Source organism: Aspergillus lucknowensis (genome assembly GCF_044049455.1).
Source record: "Aspergillus lucknowensis strain CBS 449.75 chromosome Unknown BJX67scaffold_52, whole genome shotgun sequence".
NCBI lineage: Eukaryota > Fungi > Ascomycota > Eurotiomycetes > Eurotiales > Aspergillaceae > Aspergillus > Aspergillus lucknowensis.
The window spans coordinates 1-25,571 of NW_027263596.1; the positions used below are offsets into that span (position 1 = coordinate 1).

Sequence of the window (25,571 nt, forward strand, 5' to 3'; positions counted from 1 at the left end):
TTGTTGAGATATTCAACTCTTAAAATGGCCATTTAATATGGGATACAGAGGTTGACCGCTCGGTCGGGTTAACCGTTCGGTTGGGAAGTACGTTAATTCAGGATGTCGACTACAAGAACAACCACTCAAGTGTTATCAAAGTAAACCCCATGGCGCGGGCAAAATGCAGCAGAGTGAGAATGCAGGAACTGCACAAATAGCGGCTTGGAACCATGCTGAAAGAGACTCCATTGATAATACGAAAAACCAAAAGTAAGAATTTTGTCCCTCTCATATCCTATTCTCCATTGTCGATGTTAACCAGGTATGTGGCGCCTAGGTTCCGCCATCTGCTCATCTCACAGAATCGCGATGAGGTATTTCTCATCTTCGCCGAGTATGATGCCCAGTATGTCGACTATGTCACAAATCCCGATCGGAAAACAAAGTACAAGTTGTTCTTGACCATGAACGAGTTTGGTCTATGGCGCATCACCAGCTCTCGAGATGTTGAAGAAATTGAGTCGATCATTCTGGCTGTTACCCTCCTGTTTCGCAGAGGCGGGAACCTTCACCCCAAAGCTGGTGTAGTTAGATAATAAATTGACCTACCAGGTTGACACTTCTCGAAGGCCAGCTGGTACGCCTTCAGGCTCGTCTCACTCAACGTCGTCCGCAACCCCCATAACCCTATCCAACACCTTGAAGATGGGAGGGGAGGGGGTAGCACAGGCCACTGCGGGGCCTAAGGACATGCGACGGGCTTGAAACAGAGCTGACTTAGCTATAAAAGAGAACCTTGTATAATATAATAGTATGGATCTACATGTTTTCACCAACCACACTGCTAACCTACCAGCGTGTACCTCCAGTATGGCTGGGCGGACGGGAAGCCCTGTTCTTCACACACTGGTATAGACTTGAATATCATATTGAAAGATTCACGGCCTGCATGGCCGTCCACGGTATACATTCAGAGACCAGTGACTGGCGAGCAGGCTTTGGGCTAATGTTGGATCGGAAACGGTAAGCCGTTCTTGTTTTGGAAAATTCATAGTGGACGATATCGAGGAACTGCGACGCAGGCCCCCCAAGCTGCCGAAAGTCGTGCGTGAGAGTGATGAGCCAGGTGTGGCTTACACTGCCAAAACACAAAGAACAAATCGAGTCTATTTGTCATTCTGCCAGCTAAAACGCGGCAATAATTTAATCAATAATATCGTGGACCAGAGTTCCTGGCACAATCTTCTGTCCACCCGAGCCCTCCGAGGAGGTCACATCCGCTTCCCTTCGTAACTATCCTCGGACTTCAGCTGATCAATGACAGGACCAACATGTAAATATGATAACCTAACTGTAAGAACCCGAAAACACGATACATATGATTCAGAAAGACGCTCAATTTACCGAAAAACCTCATCCACAAGTTACCCTTCCAAAAGATACTAGGCTGGGTCAACCGTCAACTTACACAATCTCGAATTCGAGCGCCCGCCACCTTACAGAATGAAACATCCACTGTTTGACTGATGGATGGGATCATCGTCAAAATTTCCAGATGACCCCATGTCCACGTCAGGAGCCTCGTAGAGATCAGGAAAATCAGTCCCGAAGAACCCGTCGTAACCAAAGTCTCCGTCGCTCGTGGTGAAAGAGGGCATAGAAGGGCCCCGAGGCGCAGAAATATACATCTTCGCGGCTTGGAACAGCAGATTCACCCAGGGCCTGATGCGCTCGGGGTCCGACCAGAACCCAGAGAACTGCTCGCCCCATCCGCCTGTGGTAGTATTCGGATTATCATGGTTCGGGGTAGCTTCTTCTTCATCGCTGTCGTCGGTGTCCGAGTCGCTAAGACTTGCTCCCCCTGCGGTACCTTCGCTCTCACGTGGATGATATTCGAAATGACCGCATCTCAGCCACCTTCCCGCTTGTGTTGATTCAAGAGCGGCCCCGTTCGCGATCTCCGTATGGATCTGGAGCTTCAGGGTCGTCGGGCCCTCGTAGCGGCTAGCAATCATCTGCCGTGCTAGGAAGCGTCGACGGCCTGCGTCCTCGTCTATGTGCAGTGTCCGGTTGGTGTTTCCGTCCTGGATAAGTCCGTGATGATAGACATCTGCTCCATTATCGAAGAAGGGCTCCAACAGATCTCCAGACTTCCACAGTCCAAATCGAGATAATTTCGTCTTCACTCCCGCGGTGTTGAGCTCGTCCCATTGGGTTGTGACAACCGTGACATTGGGCATGAACTCGGCTCCGCAAAAGCAGAAAAGCCACTTGAGGACTCGCTCCGTGGCCGCAGTGACACGGTTGTCTTTCATAGAGTCGACATACAGAACTCCTCGGAACTGGACGTAAGGCTGGACGACTGACAAGCCGGCCATAAGCCTCTCAAAGATGTCCCAGTCATGAAAGTCCCGTGTACTGAAGCCGGGCATGTCAAGGAAGAGGCACCGCTTGTTGCCAATAACCGCGGGTACAAGGCTTGTAGTAGTTGTTCCTCGATCAAGGTTAGCAAGTTTGTATGACACTAGTAGGGAAGTATAATCTTACCAGACTCAAGGGTTGACCCCACATACACGTTTTCGCCAGTAATGGACTTGATGAAGGATGATTTGCCCATACCTGCCGCACCAGTCACGACGAAGAGCTCGGCCTCAGCACTGAATGAAGCAGAGGTCAGCCTACATCCATGGGGATGTAGAATGGGGTAAAAGTGTTTACTCACTGTTTCCTCAAGAATTCTTTCACTTCCGCTCTGAGCTTATTCTGAACAAATTCGGCCGACTGTTGCCATCCATTTCTGAGAGACTGCAACGCCATTTCTTAGAGAGGCAAGATTCCGATTGTCAGTATGAGTTAAAGTCTTTTGAGATGAGGCCGGAAGCAGGGAGAGAAAAGATGAATAAGAGAGAAAGAAAACACGTAGTGAGCTGATGCTCACCAAGAGCACAATGGTAGTCGCAGCAGCTGTTCAGCTGTGGGCTGGGTGTGCTGAGCATATGTGAGAATATATCGAAGCAGGTGGGATTTACGATCCATTTTATAGATTTTCGAGACTCGTAAAAGGCAAGGAAACCCCTCGCACGAGGCAACGATGATAGGCAATCCCTTCATAATCTTGTATACCAGTCGCACTTACGTAGCTGCAATCTGTGCTGACGCCATTATCAAGAGTGTGATACACAAAGCAAGTCTCGGATAGCCAATCCTGCCCGAGGCTATGCAGCCTCGATACCAAGAAATGAAAAAGGCACATTAGCGCCGCTCGAGACGACCAATCGATGTCGAACGTATGTAGCCAGGTGCAAAGGAATCAAAAAGGCACATTAGCATCGGGCAAAATTTGTGCTGGCCCAATTGGGAGCGGGTTACGATGCAGCTCGAGACCGCAAACGCCAGGCTGCTTGCATGGGGAATGGAGGGTAAGGGCGGGGGAGCGCGTATCTCTGGATCTGCCACATCGATACGCCCAACCGAGTGCTGGCACCCCTATCGTCGGCCCTGGGTACAGGACACTTGATTGGCAAAGAAACTTGTCATCGCCGTAGAAAAAGCGTCGAGAATCCCCGCTGATGAGCCCCTCGCTCGGTCTTTGCAACTGTAGAGAATCTTCCCCGTCTAGCCCTCACACCAAAGGCATTACGTCGGATCGCTTGAGCGAGTACATAATTAGACCACTCCCTTACCTCAATATGGAACGTGCCCTAGCCTACCGTGCCCACCGGCTGGAAATATTTCGACTCTATGTGGTCGAACGACGCACCCGTCCACAGGCGAAAGCTGAGTTTGAGAGCAGAGTGACTTCTGAGCCCCATCTGACGTACGCATTATAAGACCTCAAAGCACTTTGGTGAGCTATTCATCCGCTGACTACTTGCTAGACAAGACCAGTGGAACCGCCTGCTATACAACATGCGCATCATCAAAAGCCTTAAGGAGGATGAAGTTGTCATTCTTTATCCTATCCTTGCGGCCACCCCAGGCCACAAGTACCGCCTGATCTTTGCAGGCGATGTGCTTCAGAATAATGAGAAAATTGAAGAACGGTGGAAAAGGATTGACGATGCTGTCAAAGCAAACCCCAAAGTTTCTGATCGCAGATTGTATTACTCGCTCTGCGTTGATGTCAACCTCACCGCTGCCCTCCATGACCCGGATGCTTTCAGAAATTTTCAGCATCTTCTCTTTACCACGCGGGTTCACTTCGAATCCTCCTTTAGCCATGGAACGTGGGCTCTTAACCATCAAGGGCTGTATGCTAGGACCACGGAGCTTAGGCAACAACTGACGGATCTGAGCCGGTTTCACAATACGATATCCCACGCGTTGAATGAGATGAACGGGATTAAACCTGAGCGTGGGAGGGCCCTTTGGGAGACGGCTTCAACCATGCACCGTACCATTGTCCAGAACTCTCATCATCGCCAATTTCCTGATATTGTCGGTATTCTCCTTGTGGCATGGAGGGATGGCAACGAGCAGCTGCAGCAATCAATCCGAGATGATCTAGTACGGTTGGCACGGACGACCTTGGCAGAGAACGAGCCGCGCAGAATCATGTTTGAATGCCTGGAGAGGTTGGACTTGACTCAGATCGCCCCCTTGTATATTGCATATGATTCCTATTGTCGGGCATTGTGGATGAGCAAAGTCCAAGGAGACCCTGTCAAAGCATACTACTCCTACAACCAGGCCAGCTTTCCTCGAGCCGAGGCTGGTCAATTTTATAGCCTATTTCAAGGTATGGACCTACGCGGGATTCAAGTGATCCTTGACAGAATGGAGATGGAGCTGGGACCTTTAACTCATGAGGCTGTCACTCTACGGCATACCGCGATTCGATTGCTCTGGAATGAATTAGAAAAAGCTCTGTGAGATGGATTGTATCACTCGGCAGCTCTGCGATCGCGTGGATCGACTTGGTATGGACTTCGACTACAACCAAGACAGGCAACTTAACCTTGACGCGGCGATGACATTTATCCTGTTTGGTGATTCGCGGAATGAACAAGGATTCGTCGCCGATGCAAGGGAAGCATTCAACAGGGCAGTGCAGCTACGCAACCAGATAGTCCCGGAGGATGTCTGGGATGCAGCAAGAGCCGCTGCGTTGAACAACTTGGTCGAACTAGACACACGGCTCGGTTCAGTGCTCACTGCAGACGCCAGTGCAGCTTCGATAGACAGGATGTATCCAGGTATCTGAGAATGATTGTCGACAAATACAGAGCAACACACGCAAGAGGCAGTGCTTCAGAGCTGTTTAGCACAGGCGGGAACCTTCACCCCCAAGCTGGTGTCCAATGCTTCTTGCTGCTTAGTATATTGCTTCTCCTAATTCATACCTGTACGAAGGCCTAAAGCAATAAGACTACCTAATCCCTATATATTTAGATAGTCATTGATATATCAGGCTGACACTTCTCGAAGGCTAGCAGGTACGCCTTCGGACTCGTCTCACTCAACATCATCCGCAACCCCCATAACCCTATCCAACCCCTTCTCCGCACCCTCCCACTGCCTTTGAATAACCTCAAGCACCCAGTCCCCCCTCGGCTTCAGGCGAAACTTCACCTCCCTCGGCACCGTCATGAACCCAACAACCACCATCGCCCACGGGTCAACTTCCCCCGCTTCCTCCCCCGCCGCCAGAGGCTCGACATCAAACGCCCACAACAGGCTCGCAATCTGCATAAATGCCCCGTCAATAGCCACTCTCTTCCCCTGACAAATGCGCCTTCCCTGGCCGAACACTGGGAGGGGAAGGTCTGAGCGGAGTTTCCCGTCGTCGCGGATCCAGCGGTCCGGGATGAAATCCTGCGGATCGCCGAGGGTAGGGTCGAAGACTTTCTCGTCGCGCCCGATGGCCCAGGCGTTTGCGAGCATGGTCACGCCCTTTGAGATACTCACGCCCTGGTACTCGTCGGCGCTGTCGGCGCGGCGGGGGATGGAGCCGGGAGATATGGGCCGCCAGCGGAAGAGCTCGTGGGTCACGGCGTCGATGTAGGTGAGTTTACCCCTGTCAGCGAAGGTTGGGAGTCTGTCGCGGCCGACGACGTCGTCGAGAACTTCGTGTGCGCGCGCTACGAAGGACGGATCGTGCAGCGCGGCGATGAAGAGCCAGAGCAGCTGGCGCGGGGAGGTCTCCATCCCGCCCTGGATGGAGGTTGCGAGGGTGAAGGCGAGGTCGAGGTGGGAGACGGGCTCATTGGGCGGGGCGTGTTTCTCCGCCGTGGCGAGGGCCCGCTTTGTAGCGTTCCATCCCGGAGCGTCGCGGCCGTGGCGGAAGAGGCGCATGTAGAGGTCGACTTGTGAGGCGTAGAGCTTGTCTGCGTGGCGTTGCCAGGGGGAGAGGAAGGAGGGCAGGTGCCGGAGGAAGGGTATCAGGTCGGGAAGCTGCGGGTTGGCGGCGAGGTGGGTGACTTGAGTCTGGGTGTCGATGACCTCGTGGAGGATGGGCTCTTCGAAGCGCGGGATGCGCAGGCCGTAGTGCAGGGCGAGGATGACACTGGACTGCGTGCGCTCGAGGAAGGGATAGATGGTCTCGGTGCTGATGGTGGTGCCGTCAGAGGAGGTGCGCAGGGCGCTGACAAGGTCGAAGAGCAGCTGCTTGGCCTCGAGATCCATGAGCGGCTGGTACTTGGGCGCCGCGGGCGCACCGAGACTCGGCGAGAGGATGCGATGGTGCAGCTTGAGGTGGTCGTCGTAGTCGTGCATGAGGGTAAACCGCGAGCGGCCGGGCTCTGCACCGGTGATCATCTCCATGCTCACAGACGCCGGACGGTTGCTGTACCACTGGCTGCGGCGGCTGAAGAGCTCGGTCACGGCCTCGTACGAGTTGAGCACGACGATAGGCACGATGCCAAAGAGCCTGGCCACGGTAATAGGGCCATGTTCTTTGGCCCAGGCGTCCCAGTTGACGAGGGGCTTCTCGATCGGCGAGCTGTGCAGGTCGCCAATGAGGGGGAGCTTAAGCAGCGGCTTCTCTGCTGCCTGGCTTTTGCCTGTGCGCAGGTAGAGGGCTGTTACCACGCCGACGGCGAGGACAACCGCGACAGAAGAACTTGAAGCCATGGTATTCGCGACATGGACAGGCGGAAGAAAGTACGAGCCCTTCCTGCTTGAAAAGGGGAACCGCTGCTGCTACATGGTCTATATTCACACCCCACGCGAGGGGTGCACAGACTCATCCAAGGAGACCCGTGCATTTGGCAACTTTTTCAGACTTCTCGGCTCGTCCCACTCCCCGAGCAAGGCGACGATCCCACTGGGCGAGACTGACTCTGCGTTCTCACTCGTCGCCAATAATAGGAGGCTGGAAAAAGTGGACAGACCCATTGTCCAACGGCGTGGACGGGACTGCCCATGCACCGGTTGACGCCAGGATTCTGACAGAACTCTGTTCGCAGGATGAAGGCTGTTGACTGTCGGAATGATGATTTGAGCGAGAGACAGTGAGGTGGTTATGTGAGAGGCATGCACAATCCCATCGAATATCGCTTTCAACGGACTCGACCGGGCAAGAAAGACCTGCTGGACCAGGACTTGCTCTCCAAGGACCAAGAAAAAGAAAAGAAGTACCACCTGAACAGCGGGACTTTCCCGTGCTTTCGCCCCTGATGGGCAGTCGATGTGATGTATCCGGACGCCTTGGGCAGCCACCATACTCCGTCGAGGTCCTTTGAGTAACTCTAACACCTGCGGCAGCACGCTGAGAAATGGGAGACTGGCCGACTTGGTGCTGCCGTCCATATAAGACGTGAGCCGCCCCTGCGAGAGTCGGTCTGCGATACAGAGTTGGACGTTGAGTAGTCTCATCACGCAAGATGACCACATTCCCCATCCAGACGCACGACCAGCGCGCCGTGCTCGGCGTGGCCTTCACCTTCGCCATCCTGGCCGCCATCGCCGTCAGTCTGCGTCTGCTAGCTCACGCTATCGCGCACAAGCAGTGGACAGCAAGCGACTACCTCATCATCATCGCCTGCGTACGACACCCAAAGCCCTCCCGCAAGTTTAAGAACCCAAGCTAACAGTCTCAGATATTCGCTGTCGCCCTCCAATCCGTGAGTATAACCGGCGTCATCCAAGCGGGGATCGGCTACGGCCACGTCGCAGACATCGCCATGACGTACGGCCCAGAACCCATCACCAAGCTGCTGCAGCTGATCATCCCGCTGCAATTCCTGTGGGTGCTCAGTCTGAGCTGCACGAAGATCTCGATCCTGTTCCTGTACCTGCGCATCTTCCCCGTGCGCTGGCTCGCCTGGAGCTCGTGGGTGACCATCTCCGTCATCGTTGCATGGGCCATCGCGACGATCCTCGCCGGGTGTCTTATTTGTCGCCCCTTTGCGTTTAACTGGGACCAGACGATCCCCGGCGGCAAGTGTGGCGACCAGGTTACGTCGTTTACGATAACGGGTGTCGTCAACCTACTGACGGACGTCACCGTGCTCGTTCTCCCGATGCCCTCGCTATACAAGCTGCAGATGGCAACGTACAAGAAAGTAACCCTTATCGCCGTCTTCGGCCTGGGTGCCGTGTACGTTCCCGTTCCCCCTGCGCCCTATTTAACTCCTACACAAAAAATAGCTAACAAGCAGCCAGAACGTGCGTCATCAGCGCCCTGCGCGTATCCATCCTCTCAACCATGGACTTCGCCGACATAACATACACAATCCCGCGCGCCAACATCTTCAGCGGCATGGAGCCCTGTCTCGCCGTCGTCCTGGCCTCCGTGCCCATGATGCGTCCGCTTCTCGGCCGCGCCTCGAAATCCCCCAATGGATCAGGCCTACGGAGCCCCGCGAAGTCCGGGTCGAAGTCCACCGGGCAGAAGGGCACGAATGGTGTTGGTGTTGGTGGTGGCGGCGACGGATTTGGATTTGAACAGTTAGACGACAATGCGAGTCAGGTTTGGTTGCGGCCCGTAGGGCCGAAGCACTGTGCTGGGATTTCGGTCGACCAGGCTCCCGTGGATGAGGGCGAGGGCGATTTGAGTGGCGGGAGTCAGGTGTCGTTGGATCGGACGCAGGGGAGAGGGGGGATGACGGTCAAGCAGGAATGGGGGGTTTTGGCGGGGGCGCGATAGTTGTCTGTGAAGATGAGTGCATGTCATTTCAAATGTACATGGGACACGATATTCAAAGTAGCCTACGGGTCGGTTTATGATTTAGGTGATCGTCACCGCCGAAGGCCGACAGAGAAGTCCGAGAGGTATGCGAGATGTCCTCAAAGACACTTTGGGATCCATCGGGGACCCCATCCGGTTAGGGCTCGGATGATTTGGAATCGGAATTGCTTCGTAACCGAGCTATGCGCGGCGTCCAGGCGGGAGCAGGAAACATATGCGTGAGACTACAGCTGTAGAGTATCTATCGCTTCCCTCCTGGGCAATAGAGGCGATGTTTTGTTTGACGATCCGCTAATAGATGGCTTCGATTATCTACATAACTACATACCTAGAAGACCCCTCGTAAGGAACAACGCTAAGAATGAGCGCAAAGTCCGCGAAAATTGAACACATGCTGTGCGAGATATACCCCGCGCTTCCTTGCAACATGTTTCTCAGCATTGTGGTGTTCAGCCCCTTGAAACTGCCCTGAATCTGCTTCCGACGGCTGGTTTGCATCACCCTGGTGCTGCCCTGGAGTCGCGGGCTTCTCCGTCGAAAAGCTGATTTTGTTTGTCAGTTCAGATGCGTCGCATCTGGCGGTTTGGGGGCTGACACTGCTAGCGTCCAGGTCAGTCGAGCCTCCTTCATGATTTATGCCCAGCGGGGGGGTTTGAGCAGGGATTGCGCCGGACATTAGCGGTTCGAGCGGCTGTTCCTGATGGGCGGGAGGATGTTGTAACCGCCGAATTGGTCTCGACATGGGATGCTGCTCTGTCTTCCTGTGGCTGTTGGACGTTTCGGGGATTCTGCATACCTCTGAGAATCATGTTGCTTGCCAACAAACCCAGGTCATCGTCATCCATGCCGTAACACTGCGCTCTCTTCCTGTCGCGTTCTTGTTGACGCTTTAGCTGACGACTCCGGTTGTGAACCCGAGTTTTCGTACTCCCAGTCTGCGAAACCGCTAGAGGGTTCTTGCCAGCATCGCGGGTTTCCTCTAGCCCTGGTGTTTTGGGTCGCAGTCGTTTCACACTGACATCTTGACAGTAGGTACTCCGAAGCAGACGATTACAACCTAATAAGGCCGACAAAAACCCCATGACACCCTCAAACATCGAGGGACGACATGCACCCCGCACGCAAAAAGTCTCATAAGACTCCAAGTGTGCAGCGTGGTAACCAGATCCAGCTTGCAGCCTGGCCTATGCTGCTCCTCCCCCGGCCCCAGCCCCGGGCAATCCCCCGCAATATGCCACAGGGTCCGGATTTCCCCGAAGAAATGCAGCTTGTCCGGCATGAGCCTGAACCTGACTGCCGACGGCCGGCACGGACAAAACGCTATCTCCCGGAATTCCGGGTATCGTGAGAGGCGCAGAAGCCGCGTGGTGATGATCTCGCCGCGCACGTCCAGATCATCGCCGTTCTCCCAATCCTTGAGCCAGTCTAAAAGCAGATCGATCTTTTGCTCGATGTAATTATCAAGGGACAAGGTGTCCTTGAAACTAAAAGCACCGGCGAGCAAGGAGCGATCGGTGGCGAGATGGTCGACGGTATTCTCGTCGTAAGGAATGCCGGGGACAGCGTGAGGTAGGTCGAGGGATGGGACAGGCGGTTGACGCTGTGGCGGTTTTCCTTTTGCGGCTCGACATGTCTCTGGGTGCGTCGGGCTAAGGAAAGTACTCATGCTTTGATTGAATAAACATGCAAGTTAAGGTATGAAAGAAAAGATATTGATGTCGAAGAACGAGTGCAGACGGATATCGTAGCTGAATATTAGAATCAGGAACAACAGGCAGTCTGGGGACATCTCAGGCCACGATAGGCGATTCGCAGCCCCTGCTGGCCAAGGTGTGTAGATTCGACCTCTCGACGGAAAGAGCCCGGGCGTCTCCATGCCTGCCCATTTTCATAAAATAATACGCATACTACTCGGCGGCCGGCACTGATAACTCCTCTATACCACCAGTCCTGACGAGTCGCAAGGTCCATAAACATCAGATGCGGGATCCAGGCCAAAGACGATATTAAAGCAATTTCTAACCCGGAACGAAGAAAATCTAACCCACGAAAAGAACCCGTATCAAGGTACTACACGCCCAGAGACAGCCAGTTACGCCGTCTTGAAATTCACCGGCCCAGCCCACCTCCTCAACCCCTTCCCGACCTTGCCCAGCGCAAGGACGAGCAAAAACGCAAAGACCACAATCCCCGTCATCGTCCCAAACTGCCTCTTCGCCCCCTGTTTGTCCGCCCACTCAACCATAAAGTAGCTGACGATGAACCCACCCGTTGTACGGCCGAAGTTCACCCACGCCGCGACCTCTCCGCTCGCCTCGGGGTAGCTGTCGAGCACGTATGCGTTCACGGCGACGGTGACGATCATGATCCCGAAGACGTAGAGGCCCCAGCCCAGCGCGGTGAGCATGTAGTGGTAGCCTTCTTCGAGGGCGAAGCCAAGGAGGATGAGACCCGCGAGCATCAAGGGGGTTGCAATCCAGGTGGCCATGAGGCGGGCTTCGGGCTCGAGGCGGCCGTTGTTGCGCTTTGCGGCGTATGAGGCGATCATGTCGTGGAGCCAGTGACCGGCGATTTCGCCGAGGATGGCGGCCACGACAGGGGTGAAGTAGAAGAAGCCTACACTAGTTAATACATTGCATTGCATTGCGGCGCATTGGGTATTAAGGGGTAAGGGGAGTACCAATTTGCTTCGGCCCGAAGCCGTACAGCGGCCCGAGGAAGATGGACAGCGTGGTGTTGATCCCGACGACCCAGGCGAAGGTGAGGAGGTAGTACAGGACCGCCCAGATGATCACCGGCTTGAGGAGGACAGTGACCAGCCTCATCACCGCGTCCAGCGGCGTATTCGCAATGTAGTTCGCCTGGCGTTGCTGGATGCCGAGCATGCGCTTCCAACGCGGCGCATTCGGCACGAGCTCGAACTGCTTGTTCTTGCGATCGTAGTAGGTCTCCTCGACGAAGAGGACAATTGCGACTAAACACAGTCCAGTTTCGATGGCGTACACGCCGAACGCCCACTGCCAGATCTGCGTGTTGATGATGAACGCCGCGAGGAGGGGGCCCATGTACGGCGAGAGGATGATGAAGGCGGACCAGATGTTGATCTTGCGGGCTTGCTCGTGGAAGAAGAACATGTCTTTGATGAACATGAGGCCGCCCTGCGCGTGTTAGCGGGGGGGGGGGCAGTCTACATAGGGAGAAGACTTACGCCTTGCGCGACGGTCGAGAAGAATCCGTTGAGAATGCGGGCAGCCTGAGCAGTCAGCATCGGTCAATCGCATCAGATTGAAGAGGAATACCATGAAAGATTCAAAAGACTGCGCAGCAGCACACCAAACCGCGGTCGCCACCGCAAGGACCATGAAATAGAAGAGCACCGGGTATCGACCGAAGTACGCAGACAGAGCCACAACAAACGGCCCCCCAGCGCCCAGCATAAACACGTTCCCGACCTGCGAATGGTTGACATGATCCTCCGTCATGTTCCACGCACTGAGCCGTCAGCCGGACTTCGGACTCCCACACAGAGATCACAACTTACGCAGCCTGAGGCAGGAGCGTCACAGCTCCAGTGGCACTGCCATAATCCGGGAGAAACGCGGTGGCCGACACAACGATCAGAATCAGATGCTTGCGGAACGAAGACCAGTTCAGCGGATCATTGGGTGAATTGCTCGGCTGCGGAATCAGCACGGTCTTCCCATCGGGCGTGGTCTTCAGATTCTGTTGCTGCGCGTGCGCGGTGTCGAGCACGTAGCCCTCGCGCTCGCCCAGCTGCTCGAGATCCACGGGGTCGGAGTCCCTCGAGCCATCCGAGAGGGATCTCTCCGGTGGCTCTGGTAATTTCTCGACATTCATGGTGACTGACGGAGGCGAGGATGGCCAGGAATGGGGGGAGTTTTCGAAGGCTGGCCAGAGAAGAGGAGGAGAAAGAGAGACACAGGGGCGAAGCTTTGCCGGGTAATCAGGTTAAGTACGGAGACTACGACGCCATGATGATTGGGGTTTTTCCAGGCTTCTCGGTTGAATTACGCGAGGACCGACGACGAGCCTGTGCGGGGATGGGGGGACGCTCTTGGAGGCAGGCGAGACAACCTCATCTCCTCATCTCCTGAATCAGCAAAAGACTGAGAGCGGCGAGCGTTTTCTCCCCTGTCGGAGCTTCAACCTGAAGCACACGTCTCGCCGGAATCAGAGAGTGAACAAGGTTCGCAGCTGCGGCAATCGAGAGCTTCGAGAAGGCCACCGAGCAGCCGAGAATGCAGCCGGACACCAGCCAACACGACAGGGATCATCGACGAGGTTGCAGTCCGGCCCCCCAACGAGACAGAGAGATGCACGCGTGGGAACCCGTTCGAACTCTGATTCAGGCGCAGCCCAATCATCGATGCAGCAGGCCCACCGAGCGAAATGGACACGGGAAGAGAATGCTTGACGCGAGCCGGGGTGCGGAGGGGCTGCTGACGGCGCTGCGATGGTCCCCACACGAAGGGCAGCCACACTGGGGACGCAGTTGGGGATTCGATGTGAAATCTCTGGCAGAGACTTGAATTCATATCCAACACAGATGATTCGCAACAGAATACACGTTATCTCTGAGACACATTATTATCTCCGGCTTTGGTCATCTCCGTATTCCGAGCCCCCCTGAACATGGATCTCGGTTGTTAATAAAATCCCCCCGTTATTATTCGCCTCGGCCGACGTGATGATCGGATCTTCGCTGTCACTCCCTGTCCCCGTCTGCCCCCTTTCGGAACGGACCCACGCCATGGGGTAAGCACGTTGCTCAGCTCGTCCCCTGGAGAACGGAGCGAACGGATCTGGCCTGGTGGATTGTCGGCTTCGACTGAAAGCCGCCGCTTTCTGGGCCGAGCTAGTGTTGCGTTTGCTCATCCGCTGTCGGATGACGATGTTGAAAAGTGGTGTGAGAGTCGGAATGCACGCTGCCAGGATGATGAGGTACTGCTCGACCGCAATCCAGATCGTCAGGTCGACGGTGTCCCAGGGGTAATCAGCGCGAGCGGATAAAGAGGCGAGATTGATGGTTTTGACAATCGCCGCGGCCATTGCACTGTCCAGTCAGTTTCGCTCTGGGCGCAACAATCGGAGAATCACCTACATGATGCCCATGGAGAGAAGAACTCCCAGCCCTATCTTGATTTTGAGCGCCATTTGCAGGCCCGAGATCGTGAAGAGAGGGTACACCGCAAGAAGCAGGTCCGTAAAGGCAGAAGAGGCTTCGTTTGTGAGCTCGCCTCGACAACACAGGGAGGAGGAAAACTTACACCCCTGGAAGAACGCATAGTTCTTCTGCACATTCGGGTCCCAGCATGAACCATCCACGTTCGGATCCCAGAGCCTTGCAGTTGGCATACACTGTCCGTAGATCGTATACACACAGACCGAATTGACAATCGTCAGGAGCACCATTCCGCCGTAGATATAGGGCGCATGGTGCTTGACCCTCTGCGTAATGCGCAGGAGGAAAAGCGCAACGGATACCTTCCCCCAATTCGTCGACATGACGTGAAACCCTTGCGAGAGCCAGTTGAACTTGGTCGACTGGATGCCCTGGAAATCCGAGAGGTCGCTTGCATGTCGACCTGTGCCGTAATGGGCGCTGACAGTAACGAGGGCGGAATTCGTGGTCGCACAGCACATGGCCAGGATGATGAAGGCATCATCCCAGCCCCAAGACCGAATGATGCGAGTCCGTACCCATATCCTCAGCGCGAGGAGAATGGAGCAGACGCCGAAAAAAGGCCAGGAGATCGCGAGAATCACCCAGCCGCGATCTGGGATAGCCATGGCCAGAGAGGAGAGACAATCATCGAGGGGGCAGCCGTGACCCGCCACGGTGGCAGCTGGTACCTTTTTTAAAGATGACCGTCACATCTGGCCGAATGGAGATCGATGGAGACTGATGATCGGGAGAACTGATCCGCTCGACAAGACCCTTGAATGGCTTTGTTCTCTTGGAGGGTGAGTGAGAAATGCGAGTCGCCAGGGCGATCAGGGATCTCATCCTCCTCCTGCTAGAACCGGGATTGGGTTCCCCTGCGCGTTGTTGTCGGAAATGAGCTGCTCTTGTCCATCGAATCCTCCGGCATGAGTGGACAAATCGTCACCTCCGCGTCCTGCAGTCGAATTCACTTCCAGCTCGAAGATAAGTTCTTCGGCAGCGGATCGCTCCCTCTCGACCTGCACCCCTCCATATCTTTGGGATGGTGACCTTGAGGCTGCTGCGGTTCGTTTCTCAGGTATTCCAGACATGGGTCCCTCAAAACCCTGGCCGAGACCGACCTGGGCTTTTGGCTTGGTTCATTGACAACCTGTAACCGTCAAGCCTGGCCACTCGAACTCTGTTCTGGTGAGACATTCCAACACACCAGATTTGGCCGAACCATGCGCTTGCCACGCTGGTGTTCCCCACAGAGGCCTGGAGCTAATAATCTCAGTAATCCCGGAATTGCCTGAATTCATGGGCAGGGAAGACCCAGAATCAGCTTCTCAACGATGGTTACACAGAGGAACACAAAGTTTCTTGACAAACTCAGTCGGGCAGGATTTCGTGTCGCCTTCTTTTCCAAGCGATGGTGCAGCACTCGAAGGAAACCGTTCACATAGTCCCTCCGAGAGCAATAGCAAAAGCACGTGGAAGACCTCGAATGCAGCGATCCAAGAAGCCCCAGAAAAAGAAGAGGATGCACCGAGCAGCTGCGATCTGCAGTTCGAGAAGAATCGAGATCACGAATCCACCGCACATCACCACGGCCCCATGCGCCTCATTCTCGCGAGTTTATTCATCCCGGGTTGGGCCGACCGCCAATGGACTACGAAGGCGCCCAAAGTCTGAAACAGACCGTGTTTTGAAACAAGCATTTAAGATTCTCTGTCCAACTCTGAAGGACTGTGCTGTTCATTGTTTGGTGACTAATTGAACAGGGTGAATGGGGCTTGTTTACCCTGTTCGATTATCCTAGGCGAGACACGTGACTGGGAGCCATATGCATCATGCTGAGCCGATTCTGATCAACCAGGGCTTCACCTGGGCAGCGCGGAAATCTGCCCGAGAGGATTGGAGTGCTGTGAGTGCTTCTTGAACTCGTGAGGTCTCCTCGTACTCCATGCGTTCTTTGGGACGCCACAGATCCATGCTTCGCCAATGCTTGTAGAGACACCCCGTAAAGTATATACATCAACGACCGCAATTCGAGATCAGAAAACGAAACCTTTTGTCAAAGATGATCAGGTTTTGATTTTGTCAACCCAATCTCACACGATTAGAGATTATACAATTGAGCATGAGAGAAGAAGCAAAAACCTCGCGTAACTCTCGATCAGAGCCCCGTCTGGCGACAAAGTCTCCAACTTCATGCCTCCAACTATCACCTCTTCGGTTTAGCTCATTGCCTCTCCCCATCACACCATCGCGGGGAAGATAGAATGTCCTCTCCGCGTGCTCTCTTCTTTCCATGAACTTATGGGTACAACGTCATGAATACAGCCGGCCAACCCACAGTGCCTGATCTCGCCGCTAGTGGTACAGACATACTCTCACAAGAGCCACGGCTCCAGCTCGACGAAAAAGAGAACCCGAGATGCTGGTCACCTGGAAAGAAATGCAAGAGAGCTTCCCCGGGGAGACCCTGCCTTCAGACTAATAACCGCAGGGATCTGCACCATAATCTTGGTCTTCTGGACGGCAATTATCGCGTTCTGCTCGAGTATCTACACAGCGGCAATCCCATCTATCGCCGAGGAATACGCGTGCTCGTCGATTGTCGCGACTGTAGGCCTTTCAACCTTCTTGCTGGGGTTCGGCTCGGGACCATTGGTGTTTGCTCCGTTGTCTGAAGTATGGTGCGTTTCCGAACAGTACTTTGGTAGGGTCTTTGGTAAGGTGCAACGTGTTGACAGAACCAGGGGCCGAAGCCCGATCTTCCGAGGAGCGCTGGGCCTCTTCGTCCTCCTGCAGATCGGCTGCGCGCTATCACCGAGCATCGCATCCATGATTGTATTCCGATTTCTCGCGGGATTCTTTGGCTCGCCGGCTGTGACGAATTCCGGAGGCTCGATTACTGACATCTGGGCGCAGGAGGACCGGTCCGTCCCGCTGGCACTCTTTTCCGCGGCGAGCTTCCTGGGTCCGGTGATTGCGCCGACAGTCGGCGGGTTTGTGTGTCAGTATACGACGTGGAGGTGGAATTTCTGGCTCGTTCTGATTATGAGTGGGGGATGCTATGTTGCTTTGGTGCTGTTTGTGCCGGAGACATATGCATCTAAGCTGCTTGTTGACAAGAAGCGCCGACTAGCAGGATGTTCTCTCGCTGTGCAGCCTTCGCTCATGGGGCTGTTATCGACGACACTGACTCGGCCGTGGAAGATGCTATTCACGGAGCCGATACTCTTCTTGCTATCTCTGTACATGGCGTTCGTCTTTGGGATCCTCTACCTCGATTTCACAGCCTACCCAGTAGTCTACCGCGAAACACGAGGCTGGTCATCCGGAATTGCAGGTCTCTCGTTTCTGGGGATCTGCGTCGGGATGACAGTCGCAACGCTGGCATCCCCATATCTCAACCACATCCACCGCACATACACCCAACGCCTCGGCGGCCCATTCCCAGAGGCACGCTTGCCCCATCTCATCCTAACATCCTGGCTGATCCCGATAAGCCTGTTCTGGTTCGCCTGGACCGCGACGCCACCAACACATTGGATTTCCGGAATCGCCGCTGGCGTCCCGTTCGGGTTCAGCCTGATCTTGCTGTTCCTGGGGATCACGTCGTATCTCACAGACTGTTACGGCCCGTTTGGTGCGAGTGCACTAGCAGCGAACGCGGTGTTTCGTGCGACATTTGGTGCGGTGTTTCCGCTCTTCTCGAATGATCTATATCGCGGTCTTGGGGTTCCGTGGGCGACGAGCCTCCTTGCGTTTGTGGGGCTGGTGATGGCGCCGCTGCCGTGGATATTTTATCGGTTTGGGCCGCGGATTCGGGCGCGGAGCAAGTATCACTTGAAGATGCGGGAGTATGATGGTTAGGCTGAACGGTTCGTATGTCTTGAGGGAGAGATGGCATTCTAGTGACCGTCCACGGGTGAGTATTGGCATACCTGCATTCTAACCGAAGAGTCCTGTGGAACCGTTCGAGGAAGAATACCGCGACGAGGGCATATAGATCACAAAAGCAAACTACTCCTGGGCAGGGGTCCCACCAAAGCTGCCTCACTTTGGAAGCGTGTTGAGAGGGTCACATAAATAGCTTGCAGTCTTTCTGTAGCTGCGAGAGATGGACTAGCTATGAGTTGTAGAAGCAAGAACAAACACAAACACAAATAGACAGGTATCAGAGCCAAAATCTGTCGACTCTTTCCAGGGCAGTTGTCCAATGACGGCGACTTTGGCCTCGTTTGTCAGGCAGCAACTCGTATTCGGCCCCTGAGGATCGACCAAAACGGTTGGCAAGGGAGCAAGAAGAAAAGGACCAGCCCTGTTCATGGCTCTGCAACTGGCAAGAGCTCTTGTGCACTGAGAATGAGCCACCGAAAGCCTCGAATTTGGCCACTCTTAAATCGCTTCTATCCGACCCCCTCCCCCCCCTCTCCCTCCCGTCTTCCGAAACCCCGGGAACAGCAGCCGCCGCCATGGCGTCCCTGGAGGTCCTTCCAGACGAGCTCCTCTCCCTCATTTTTAAGCATTTTAGAAATGATGCATATCGCAATCACGCCCAGCGCCCTATTCTCTGCTGGCTCCGGACCTGTTGGCGTTTCTATAATGCTGCCATTCCCATCATCTACCGCCATATATCGGTCAATATTTCCAGGATCTCCGCAGTTCTTCAACCCCCAAACAGCACAAAACTCGGCCATGGGTTCTGCGTTTTCAAATATACCAAATCTCTCACAATACGGGGCATAGATTCGCGGTGGGCCCAATACCAATCCCCGTCCCGTCCCACCAGGGACAACTGGCTGCAGAGCCTCAAAGAGCTAATTGCAATGACAACCTCCTTAACGAGTTTCTCATTCGTGGCAAAGCGGAAAGACCACGGGGGCTCCAGCTCGTTTTCGGGACCGCCCATAACCCCGCTCGCGATGGACGGCGCTCTCCTCGCCAACGCCCTCGGTTCTTTGCCTCCCACCGTGATTAGCTTGGAGCTGGCGACGCCCGTCTTCTCCTGGTCTACAGATGAGCCACTCCCCTTCTGCTGCCCGCTATGCGAGACCATCAAAGTGATGCTGCCTCGGTTGCACCACCTCCGACTACAACTGTGGAACATATGCGAGGGGCTATTCAGCTTGTCCCAGCATTTCAGTGCGCAGGGGGATTTTCCTCTCCGGACTGCAGTCATCTGGCTGTCTGCTGATCGGGCTAAAAAGAGCGCTACGCTACCCTGCGACTACAACAACAGATCCTCAAGGCACGTTCCTATAGATGTGGATGTGGATGTGCCTGAGCAACTACACAACGCGACGCTTTCATGCGCGCGCGAGCTGATCAATACAAGAAACTTCCCTCATCTACGGCAGTTCGTTGTGTTGGACAAGATCCACAGGGGCAGAAACACCGTGGTCTTCGTGAAATCGGATATTACTGCGCCAGCCACCTTTGGCTTTCCGTGTGAGATTCTGGATGGACAGAGGGGTTGGCAGGACCCCAAATATCTTATCAGGGTATATAGTGGCTTCCCATCCCCATCTGTCTCTGGTAATCCAGCTGGTTACAGGTGGACAGATTATGTATCTACATACGAAGCCCTTATAAACCTTGTCGAGGGCGAAGCGGCGTGGATACAGGGGCCTTGCAACCATTCCCGCCTACCCAGGACAGTTGCTTTACGTGCCCAGGAGGAGTTGGGATTAACTTTCCCAGCAGCGGAGGTCTGCGAAGATGCAGATGTCTTTCGCACGCGACCCGAGTCAAAGGGGGTCACATGCCGTTTATGGGAGGCAGAGGGGCCGAGCATAGAACCAGTGTATGGACCGTATATACCTGCAACAGTGGAGATATTGCGAGTGAGGGAGAATGGCAAGTGGGTGATGCGTGGGATCAGTGTCCTGCCTTACCAGGGCATCGAGAAGTGAGAGGCTATAAATGTATCTTCTGTCACCCCCTGCTCATGATTTTTCCCGTTGAACCTCTCTCAGGAATCGGGTTGGTTATTGCGCCGCTGCCGTGGGTTTTCGACCCGATTTGACGTGATTCAGATGCAGAGCGAGTCTCACTTGAAGATACAGGAGTATGACGGATAAGCATGGGTAATGGCGTATCTGTATTCTCACCGAAGTCCCGTAAGAAGCATTCAGAGGACGGAGCGTACGGCGAGGCTTGATGGGTGGGGATATGCTGGTGGTGGTGGTGATGATAATAGTAATGGTGAATGGATATTCACTCATCAGTAAATACAGCGAGCATGTCAAGTTCTCAAGCCAGGCTTGGCGCAAAGCCATTTTCTGGCAGCTTGAAAGGCTTGATCGTGCATCCTCGTATCCCCATCCTCGTGGCGTCGATCGCCCTCAGCCCCCCGCGAGGTTCAACCACCAACCCGTCGTCAAGAACACAGGGACGTGATAGAAACCATGTTGCATCTCTGCTCTCTGCCGCCCCCGTTACTCCTCGACGTATTCCGCTACGCCGTCGAGGACTCAGACTTCCTCCCCCTCCTCCTCATCTGCCGCCAACTGCGCGGGGTAGCAGAGGACGTCATCTACCGCGACATCACCCAGAACCTCCTTTACACCCCAGACCCCTGCCGCAGACTGCACCTGCTGTTTCGGACACTCTTCCACCGGCGCGACCTCGCCTCTCGCGTTCGGAGCCTGACGATAAGATGCGCGCGCGACATCCTCAGTCCCCGACGCGAATCTCACACCGCAGAACGCTCCTTCATCACCGAACTCGACCTCCCCAGCCCAGATGGCTGGGTCGGCGGCTGCGCCAACAATTTCACAGAGGCGTATGTCACGCTCATCATGCTGATAACGCCTAACCTACTGCATATGCACATCGAGTCTGGGGATATGTCCGATGCTTTTCCGGATATGTTTCACCCCGTCGTGCTCGACTCCTTCCCTGGTGAGAGGCGGTTCCGTAATCTGCGAACCCTGACGTATGGACCTGGCCCAGCCCGTCAGGTGGCCGATACAACGCTTGCCAGAGCTATCGTCCCCTTTTTCTACCTGCCACAGCTGAGAGAGTTACGTTTGACGGGTCTGTTCGGTCGCTTCGACGGCTGGCTTGACCGCGAGAGACCGACGACGGGCATACAGGGTCTTTCCCTCGTCGGTGCGGGGCTAGATTTCGCATATATCGACGAGATCCTAGCCGCCTGCCCGGACCTGAAGTACCTCACCATCGGTGTAAAGCAGCAACATGACTCCATAGCCACTGCATACGGGCATATCGGACGCGGCCTGCTGAACGTGCAGTCAAGCATCGAGGAAATCAACATCAGCTTCGGCGAGAGCGAGGGACCCGCCCCGTTTCATCCACCGGGGTCGAATATCCGGCCCCTCTGCTCGCTCGCTGAGTTTCCGGCGCTGTGGGACGTCGCGATTCCGATCGTTGCGTACCTCGGTGGACGGCCTCGAGAGGCGTCGGCGCTCGAGTCGTTCGTGCCGAGGAGGCTGGAGAGACTGCGGTTCTACGACGATATCTGGGCTGTGGAACCGGAGGATGCGGAGTTATATTGGTCCACGCTGTTCGGGCATCTGGCGGGGCTGCTGCGCAGGAAGGCGGAGGTTGCGCCGGGGTTTTATGAAGTCAGCTTCTTTATTCACCCGTCTGAGCAGTATTATGACTTTGGAGAGGGGATTGATGGGATCCAGGAGTTGGCGGATAGGGCTGACGTTGCGGTGAGATACTTTGGGGTGGCGGATGATGAGTGAATATGGGATCTAATTCCCTGACCAACCTATGGTCCGAACCGTCACCCGTGGACATAGTGCCGTAATTCCGAAAGCGGATGGTCTAGATTTAAGATTGGAGTCTGTATTTCTCATAAGCTCTCATAAGCAATGCAGACTCTGCTCTGCAGCCGTGCGCTGACAAACAGCTGACAGGCCATGACATAACATTAGCGGATGAGTCAAGGACACAACTCAGTTGTATACTTAAGACAACGAGTAGCCCATCTGGGACAGCATTCTCAAATCAAACATCGATCTGCTATCGGAAACAAGAATCCAGAATCAACATGTCGACCCCCAATCCAATTTCGGAATACGGCTTCGCCCCCGTCCCCGCAAACCCCTCCACCCTCTTCACAACCACATCCAACCCCCCACCCCCCTTCATCCCCGTCTCCTCAACCCCAATCCCAGATACACCCCTCGCCCGACGCATCCAGGAATACGCACGCATACACCTCCCCCAGCCAACATACCACCACAGCCTCCGCGTCTACCACTACGGCCTCGCAATCAAGCGGCACGCGTTCCCCTCGTCCGCAGAGGCAGAGGAGTGGGCCTTCAGCGACGAGACGTATTTCCTCACTTGCATGCTGCATGATATCGGGACGACGGCGGAGAATCTGCGCGCCACGCGGCTGAGCTTTGAGTTTTTCGGGGGGTACCTTGCTCTCGACGTGTTGCGGAATGATAAAGACAACAAGGCAGGAGAGGGAGAAGGAGGGGCGGTTGCGCCGCAAGCACAGGCGGAGAGCGTTGCAGAGGCGATTATCCGGCACCAGGATCTAAGGGATGTCGGGATGATTACGGCTGTTGGGCAGTTGGTGCAGTTGGCGACGATATTCGGTATGTTATGTCCTTCTACCTTTCCACGCTTGTCTTGCCTTGAATTGAATATGAGGATTGATGTGATGTTAATCGGCAGACAACGTCGGCGGGCACGCGCACCTTGTCCACGAGGACACGGTCAAGGATGTGATTGAGCACTACCCGCGACTGAAATGGAGTTCGTGTTTTGCGAGTACCGTTGGAGAGGAAGTGGCCTTGAAGCCGTGGGCTCATACGACTGCGTTGGGCGATTTCCGGGGGAAGATCTTGGGGAATCCGTATAACAGGTATGAATGATGGGTATGAGGCTGGAGCGTGGAGGGATGAATATTGTCATGTTATGAATGTATCTCCTGTCGATGCTATGTACTTCGAGTCAGTCATCACGAAGTATTGAAGAACAATCTAGTGAATGCAGGAAGAATTGCCATGGCCAGGACGGCTGAACGTACTGTTTCATCTGGCGAGTTCCCACTCATAAAGCTGAGAGCGACGATCATACTAGGAAGGAGGCAAGTCAGTACAGTGGGAACATGTTACGTAGAATCCTATGAAGCATAGTTCACTCGGTAGCGCCTTTAGCAACATTGGAAACATCTCGTCCTATCTCAAAAGCGTACTGAAGTCATCCGGTGTATCCACAGACCGCACGATACAAGATCGAAAAGCAAATCACCCCCAAATATAACGCTCCACCATCTTACGAGTAAGCGGCTCCTCATCAACCCAGTCATCAGCCCGCTTAATCACATCCAAATGTCTCAATATCGACCTCACCGGCTGCACGCCCTCTCTACTCTCCATACAGCACCCACAAGACGGCGTACAATGTCCCATCCACCCGCCATTAAACAAACTCTCCCCCTCCCTCAAACAGCACCGAAAATCACGCCCACAACAAACCCCAGACTCCGCACACTTCCTACTCAACTCCTCGTGCATAAACCAGGGCTTCCCACTCTTCTGCCTCGCACACAGCGCCTGAAAAAGCAGCGTATGACCCAGGAACTCCTCAAAATAAAGGACCTCCCCAAAGATGTCTTCGCACCGGAGGACATTGCACATCCTCTCAATGTTAAGGTTCATCAGCGCATGGATGACATCGCCCAACTCGTCGTCGGGGATCTCGCAGAGACGCAGCCAGTAGAGGCGGTAGTACATCGTGTCCAGCTACTCCTGGCGTTGCATGAGCAGGTTCAGCCAGTTATAGGTGGTGAAGTAGGTCTGGAGGAGGTCCCATTCGTAATCGTGGAGGCCGAAAATGCGGTGCTGGTATAGGCGGAAGCGGTGGAGGGCTTTTTCGTTGGGGGAGTTGGCAAGCTTGGATTCGATGTATTTGCAGAGTGGGTTGATGTATCTGCACACGGGGGTTCGGTAGCTTTGAATTAGGGCCATTTTGCTCGTTGTTTAGGTATTTGGCTGTGATCCTCTTTCTTTCTTGGAGTATGGTAGAAAGATAGGACTATGGTATCAAGCCAGAGGATGGCTTTGAATGAGGATAAAGGCTGCTTTAAAAGGTTTACAGAGGGAGAGCATCAGAGAGAATTATAATAACAATATTTATAGTTGTGCTCTTGACCAGTTCTAATGTAAACAACCAGAACTGGTGAATATACAAGCAAAATCAAGTAATAATAGCACCATTTAATACCCTGATAGGAGAGAGAAGAGCACAAAGTGAAGTCATGTAACATCTAGAACAGATCGCTTGAACCCCTGAGACTCATAATACGGAACCAACTTGCCATCATCACCCGCATAGCAATCCACGCGTAGTAACAAGACTCCAGCCTTACGAGTAAGATCACGAGCATGTTCCAAAAGACGTTTTCCAATCCCCTTGCCCGCATATCCTCGGTCTGTAACTAGCAATCGGACATAAAGCTTAGGCTCATCCACAGGTGGCGCGTAAGGCACCTTCTCCCCAAGTGCAAAAGCTCCCAGGACGACTCTGGAGGGGTTTGCTCCATGGATAGTTTTAAGGGTGGCCGTGAAAACCATCACCATCACCCGCAGGAACCCTGACAGCAAGCCCTTTAAAGACCCAACCCAGTCGTCGCAAATTCTCTGAGTTGTTCCACGCGCCGTGGATCCTCAGAAAACGGCGTTGTGCCCCATTGCCCTGTTCTCCCATCGGATACCAGCCATTTGACTGCGGCATCAAGGAGACCTATGACTGCAGGGCATGGTCAGGCTCGGCAATCCCCCAGGTCTCCGACCCGAGGACCTCCATCCATCTCTCCCGGGATTATCAGGCTTTAAACTCCAGATGTGGACTTTTTTGCCTTCACCTCATAACACTTCCTGTATCTCTGCATATTTGAGCTTTCCTCATCGTGGTTCTAACATGGTCGCCTCTGAGATAGCCGGGAATCTCTTGTGGAGATAGCACACAACAGACAGACCAATGCGTCACTTGACGTTTGAGTGCAGCAGTCGAGATCTCTCCCACTCCTCGATTGCCAATTTTACGCCTTGTATTCCTGACCCAATCGCGTAGTCGGTCGGTGTTTTCCCAGAGCCATCCTTGGACCATCCATCAGCACCTTTCCTAAGCAGTATTATTACCGATCCATGCCCTCCCTTTTCAGCTGCGAGGCTAAGTGGAGTCCTCCCCAAATGGTCCTTTGACTCCAGATATGCACCGTTTTCAAGCAGCAGTTCTATATTTGTAGATATGCAGCCTTGAGCAGCATAGCTAAGTGGAGTCCTCCCC

At 54.3% G+C, this 25,571-nt stretch overlaps 13 protein-coding genes across 13 annotated transcripts; 8 read left to right on the forward strand and 5 right to left on the reverse strand.

Annotated features, from left to right (window-relative positions):
- Nucleotides 1-163: 163 nt before the first annotated feature.
- On the forward strand, nucleotides 164-578 carry BJX67DRAFT_384681 (uncharacterized protein; the record flags this gene model as incomplete). The annotated part of the gene is made up of 2 exons (XM_071033705.1): nucleotides 164-252; nucleotides 320-578. 2 exons carry the CDS (start codon nucleotides 164-166, stop codon nucleotides 576-578), a joined length of 348 nt encoding a protein of 115 aa, XP_070882341.1.
- A 900-nt stretch (nucleotides 579-1,478) lies between these two features.
- Nucleotides 1,479-2,799, reverse strand: BJX67DRAFT_374564 (uncharacterized protein; the record flags this gene model as incomplete). Its single annotated transcript, XM_071031568.1, has 3 exons — nucleotides 1,479-2,476; nucleotides 2,530-2,639; nucleotides 2,705-2,799. The coding sequence occupies 3 exons, from the start codon at nucleotides 2,797-2,799 to the stop codon at nucleotides 1,479-1,481; spliced, it is 1,203 nt and encodes a 400-aa protein (XP_070882342.1).
- Nucleotides 2,800-3,671: 872 nt separating this feature from the next.
- Nucleotides 3,672-5,185, forward strand: BJX67DRAFT_374565 (uncharacterized protein; the record flags this gene model as incomplete). The annotated part of the gene is made up of 3 exons (XM_071031569.1): nucleotides 3,672-3,799; nucleotides 3,861-4,794; nucleotides 4,847-5,185. 3 exons carry the CDS (start codon nucleotides 3,672-3,674, stop codon nucleotides 5,183-5,185), a joined length of 1,401 nt encoding a protein of 466 aa, XP_070882343.1.
- Nucleotides 5,186-5,436: 251 nt separating this feature from the next.
- Nucleotides 5,437-7,053, reverse strand: BJX67DRAFT_390632 (cytochrome P450; the record flags this gene model as incomplete). The annotated part of the gene is made up of 1 exon (XM_071034655.1): nucleotides 5,437-7,053. One exon carries the CDS (start codon nucleotides 7,051-7,053, stop codon nucleotides 5,437-5,439), a length of 1,617 nt encoding a protein of 538 aa, XP_070882344.1.
- Nucleotides 7,054-7,805: 752 nt separating this feature from the next.
- Nucleotides 7,806-9,070, forward strand: BJX67DRAFT_390633 (putative integral membrane protein; the record flags this gene model as incomplete). The annotated part of the gene is made up of 3 exons (XM_071034656.1): nucleotides 7,806-7,967; nucleotides 8,022-8,521; nucleotides 8,587-9,070. The coding sequence occupies 3 exons, from the start codon at nucleotides 7,806-7,808 to the stop codon at nucleotides 9,068-9,070; spliced, it is 1,146 nt and encodes a 381-aa protein (XP_070882345.1).
- A 1,099-nt stretch (nucleotides 9,071-10,169) lies between these two features.
- Nucleotides 10,170-10,778, reverse strand: BJX67DRAFT_384686 (uncharacterized protein; the record flags this gene model as incomplete). The annotated part of the gene is made up of 1 exon (XM_071033706.1): nucleotides 10,170-10,778. The coding sequence occupies one exon, from the start codon at nucleotides 10,776-10,778 to the stop codon at nucleotides 10,170-10,172; it is 609 nt and encodes a 202-aa protein (XP_070882346.1).
- Nucleotides 10,779-11,029: 251 nt separating this feature from the next.
- On the reverse strand, nucleotides 11,030-12,970 carry BJX67DRAFT_390634 (major facilitator superfamily domain-containing protein; the record flags this gene model as incomplete). Its single annotated transcript, XM_071034657.1, has 5 exons — nucleotides 11,030-11,728; nucleotides 11,793-12,270; nucleotides 12,321-12,365; nucleotides 12,412-12,604; nucleotides 12,654-12,970. The coding sequence occupies 5 exons, from the start codon at nucleotides 12,968-12,970 to the stop codon at nucleotides 11,205-11,207; spliced, it is 1,557 nt and encodes a 518-aa protein (XP_070882347.1). The 3' UTR covers nucleotides 11,030-11,204.
- Nucleotides 12,971-13,720: 750 nt separating this feature from the next.
- BJX67DRAFT_390636 (uncharacterized protein) lies at nucleotides 13,721-14,923 on the reverse strand (the record flags this gene model as incomplete). Its single annotated transcript, XM_071034658.1, has 3 exons — nucleotides 13,721-14,186; nucleotides 14,235-14,352; nucleotides 14,401-14,923. The coding sequence occupies 3 exons, from the start codon at nucleotides 14,921-14,923 to the stop codon at nucleotides 13,721-13,723; spliced, it is 1,107 nt and encodes a 368-aa protein (XP_070882348.1).
- A 1,681-nt stretch (nucleotides 14,924-16,604) lies between these two features.
- BJX67DRAFT_363778 (uncharacterized protein) lies at nucleotides 16,605-17,462 on the forward strand. Its single transcript, XM_071030117.1, has 2 exons — nucleotides 16,605-16,978; nucleotides 17,042-17,462. The coding sequence occupies exon 1, from the start codon at nucleotides 16,613-16,615 to the stop codon at nucleotides 16,970-16,972; it is 360 nt and encodes a 119-aa protein (XP_070882350.1). The 5' UTR covers nucleotides 16,605-16,612; the 3' UTR covers nucleotides 16,973-16,978; nucleotides 17,042-17,462.
- On the forward strand, nucleotides 16,605-18,414 carry BJX67DRAFT_260940 (major facilitator superfamily domain-containing protein). Its single transcript, XM_071026335.1, has 2 exons — nucleotides 16,605-16,978; nucleotides 17,042-18,414. Exon 2 carries the CDS (start codon nucleotides 17,127-17,129, stop codon nucleotides 18,159-18,161), a length of 1,035 nt encoding a protein of 344 aa, XP_070882349.1. The 5' UTR covers nucleotides 16,605-16,978; nucleotides 17,042-17,126; the 3' UTR covers nucleotides 18,162-18,414.
- Nucleotides 18,415-20,643: 2,229 nt separating this feature from the next.
- BJX67DRAFT_260945 (uncharacterized protein) lies at nucleotides 20,644-22,199 on the forward strand. The gene has a single exon (XM_071026336.1). It carries the CDS (start codon nucleotides 20,699-20,701, stop codon nucleotides 22,004-22,006), a length of 1,308 nt encoding a protein of 435 aa, XP_070882351.1. The 5' UTR covers nucleotides 20,644-20,698; the 3' UTR covers nucleotides 22,007-22,199.
- Nucleotides 22,200-22,245: 46 nt separating this feature from the next.
- On the forward strand, nucleotides 22,246-23,302 carry BJX67DRAFT_363784 (putative urea hydro-lyase/cyanamide hydratase). The gene is made up of 2 exons (XM_071030118.1): nucleotides 22,246-22,873; nucleotides 22,953-23,302. The coding sequence occupies exons 1-2, from the start codon at nucleotides 22,315-22,317 to the stop codon at nucleotides 23,150-23,152; spliced, it is 759 nt and encodes a 252-aa protein (XP_070882352.1). The 5' UTR covers nucleotides 22,246-22,314; the 3' UTR covers nucleotides 23,153-23,302.
- Nucleotides 23,303-23,683: 381 nt separating this feature from the next.
- Nucleotides 23,684-24,133, forward strand: BJX67DRAFT_384693 (uncharacterized protein; the record flags this gene model as incomplete). The annotated part of the gene is made up of 1 exon (XM_071033707.1): nucleotides 23,684-24,133. One exon carries the CDS (start codon nucleotides 23,684-23,686, stop codon nucleotides 24,131-24,133), a length of 450 nt encoding a protein of 149 aa, XP_070882353.1.
- Nucleotides 24,134-25,571: the final 1,438 nt, after the last annotated feature.

Bases quoted from the DNA above. Each gene is read 5' to 3' on its own strand.
- BJX67DRAFT_363784 (XM_071030118.1), top strand. From the start codon at position 22,315: ATGTCGACCCCCAATCCAATTTCGGAATACGGCTTCGCCCCCGTCCCC. The intron at 22,874-22,952 runs GTATGTTATGTC...GTTAATCGGCAG, and splicing joins GCAGTTGGCGACGATATTCG to ACAACGTCGGCGGGCACGCG.
- BJX67DRAFT_260940 (XM_071026335.1), top strand. From the start codon at position 17,127: ATGATTGTATTCCGATTTCTCGCGGGATTCTTTGGCTCGCCGGCTGTG.
- BJX67DRAFT_260945 (XM_071026336.1), top strand. From the start codon at position 20,699: ATGTTGCATCTCTGCTCTCTGCCGCCCCCGTTACTCCTCGACGTATTC.
- BJX67DRAFT_363778 (XM_071030117.1), top strand. From the start codon at position 16,613: ATGAATACAGCCGGCCAACCCACAGTGCCTGATCTCGCCGCTAGTGGT.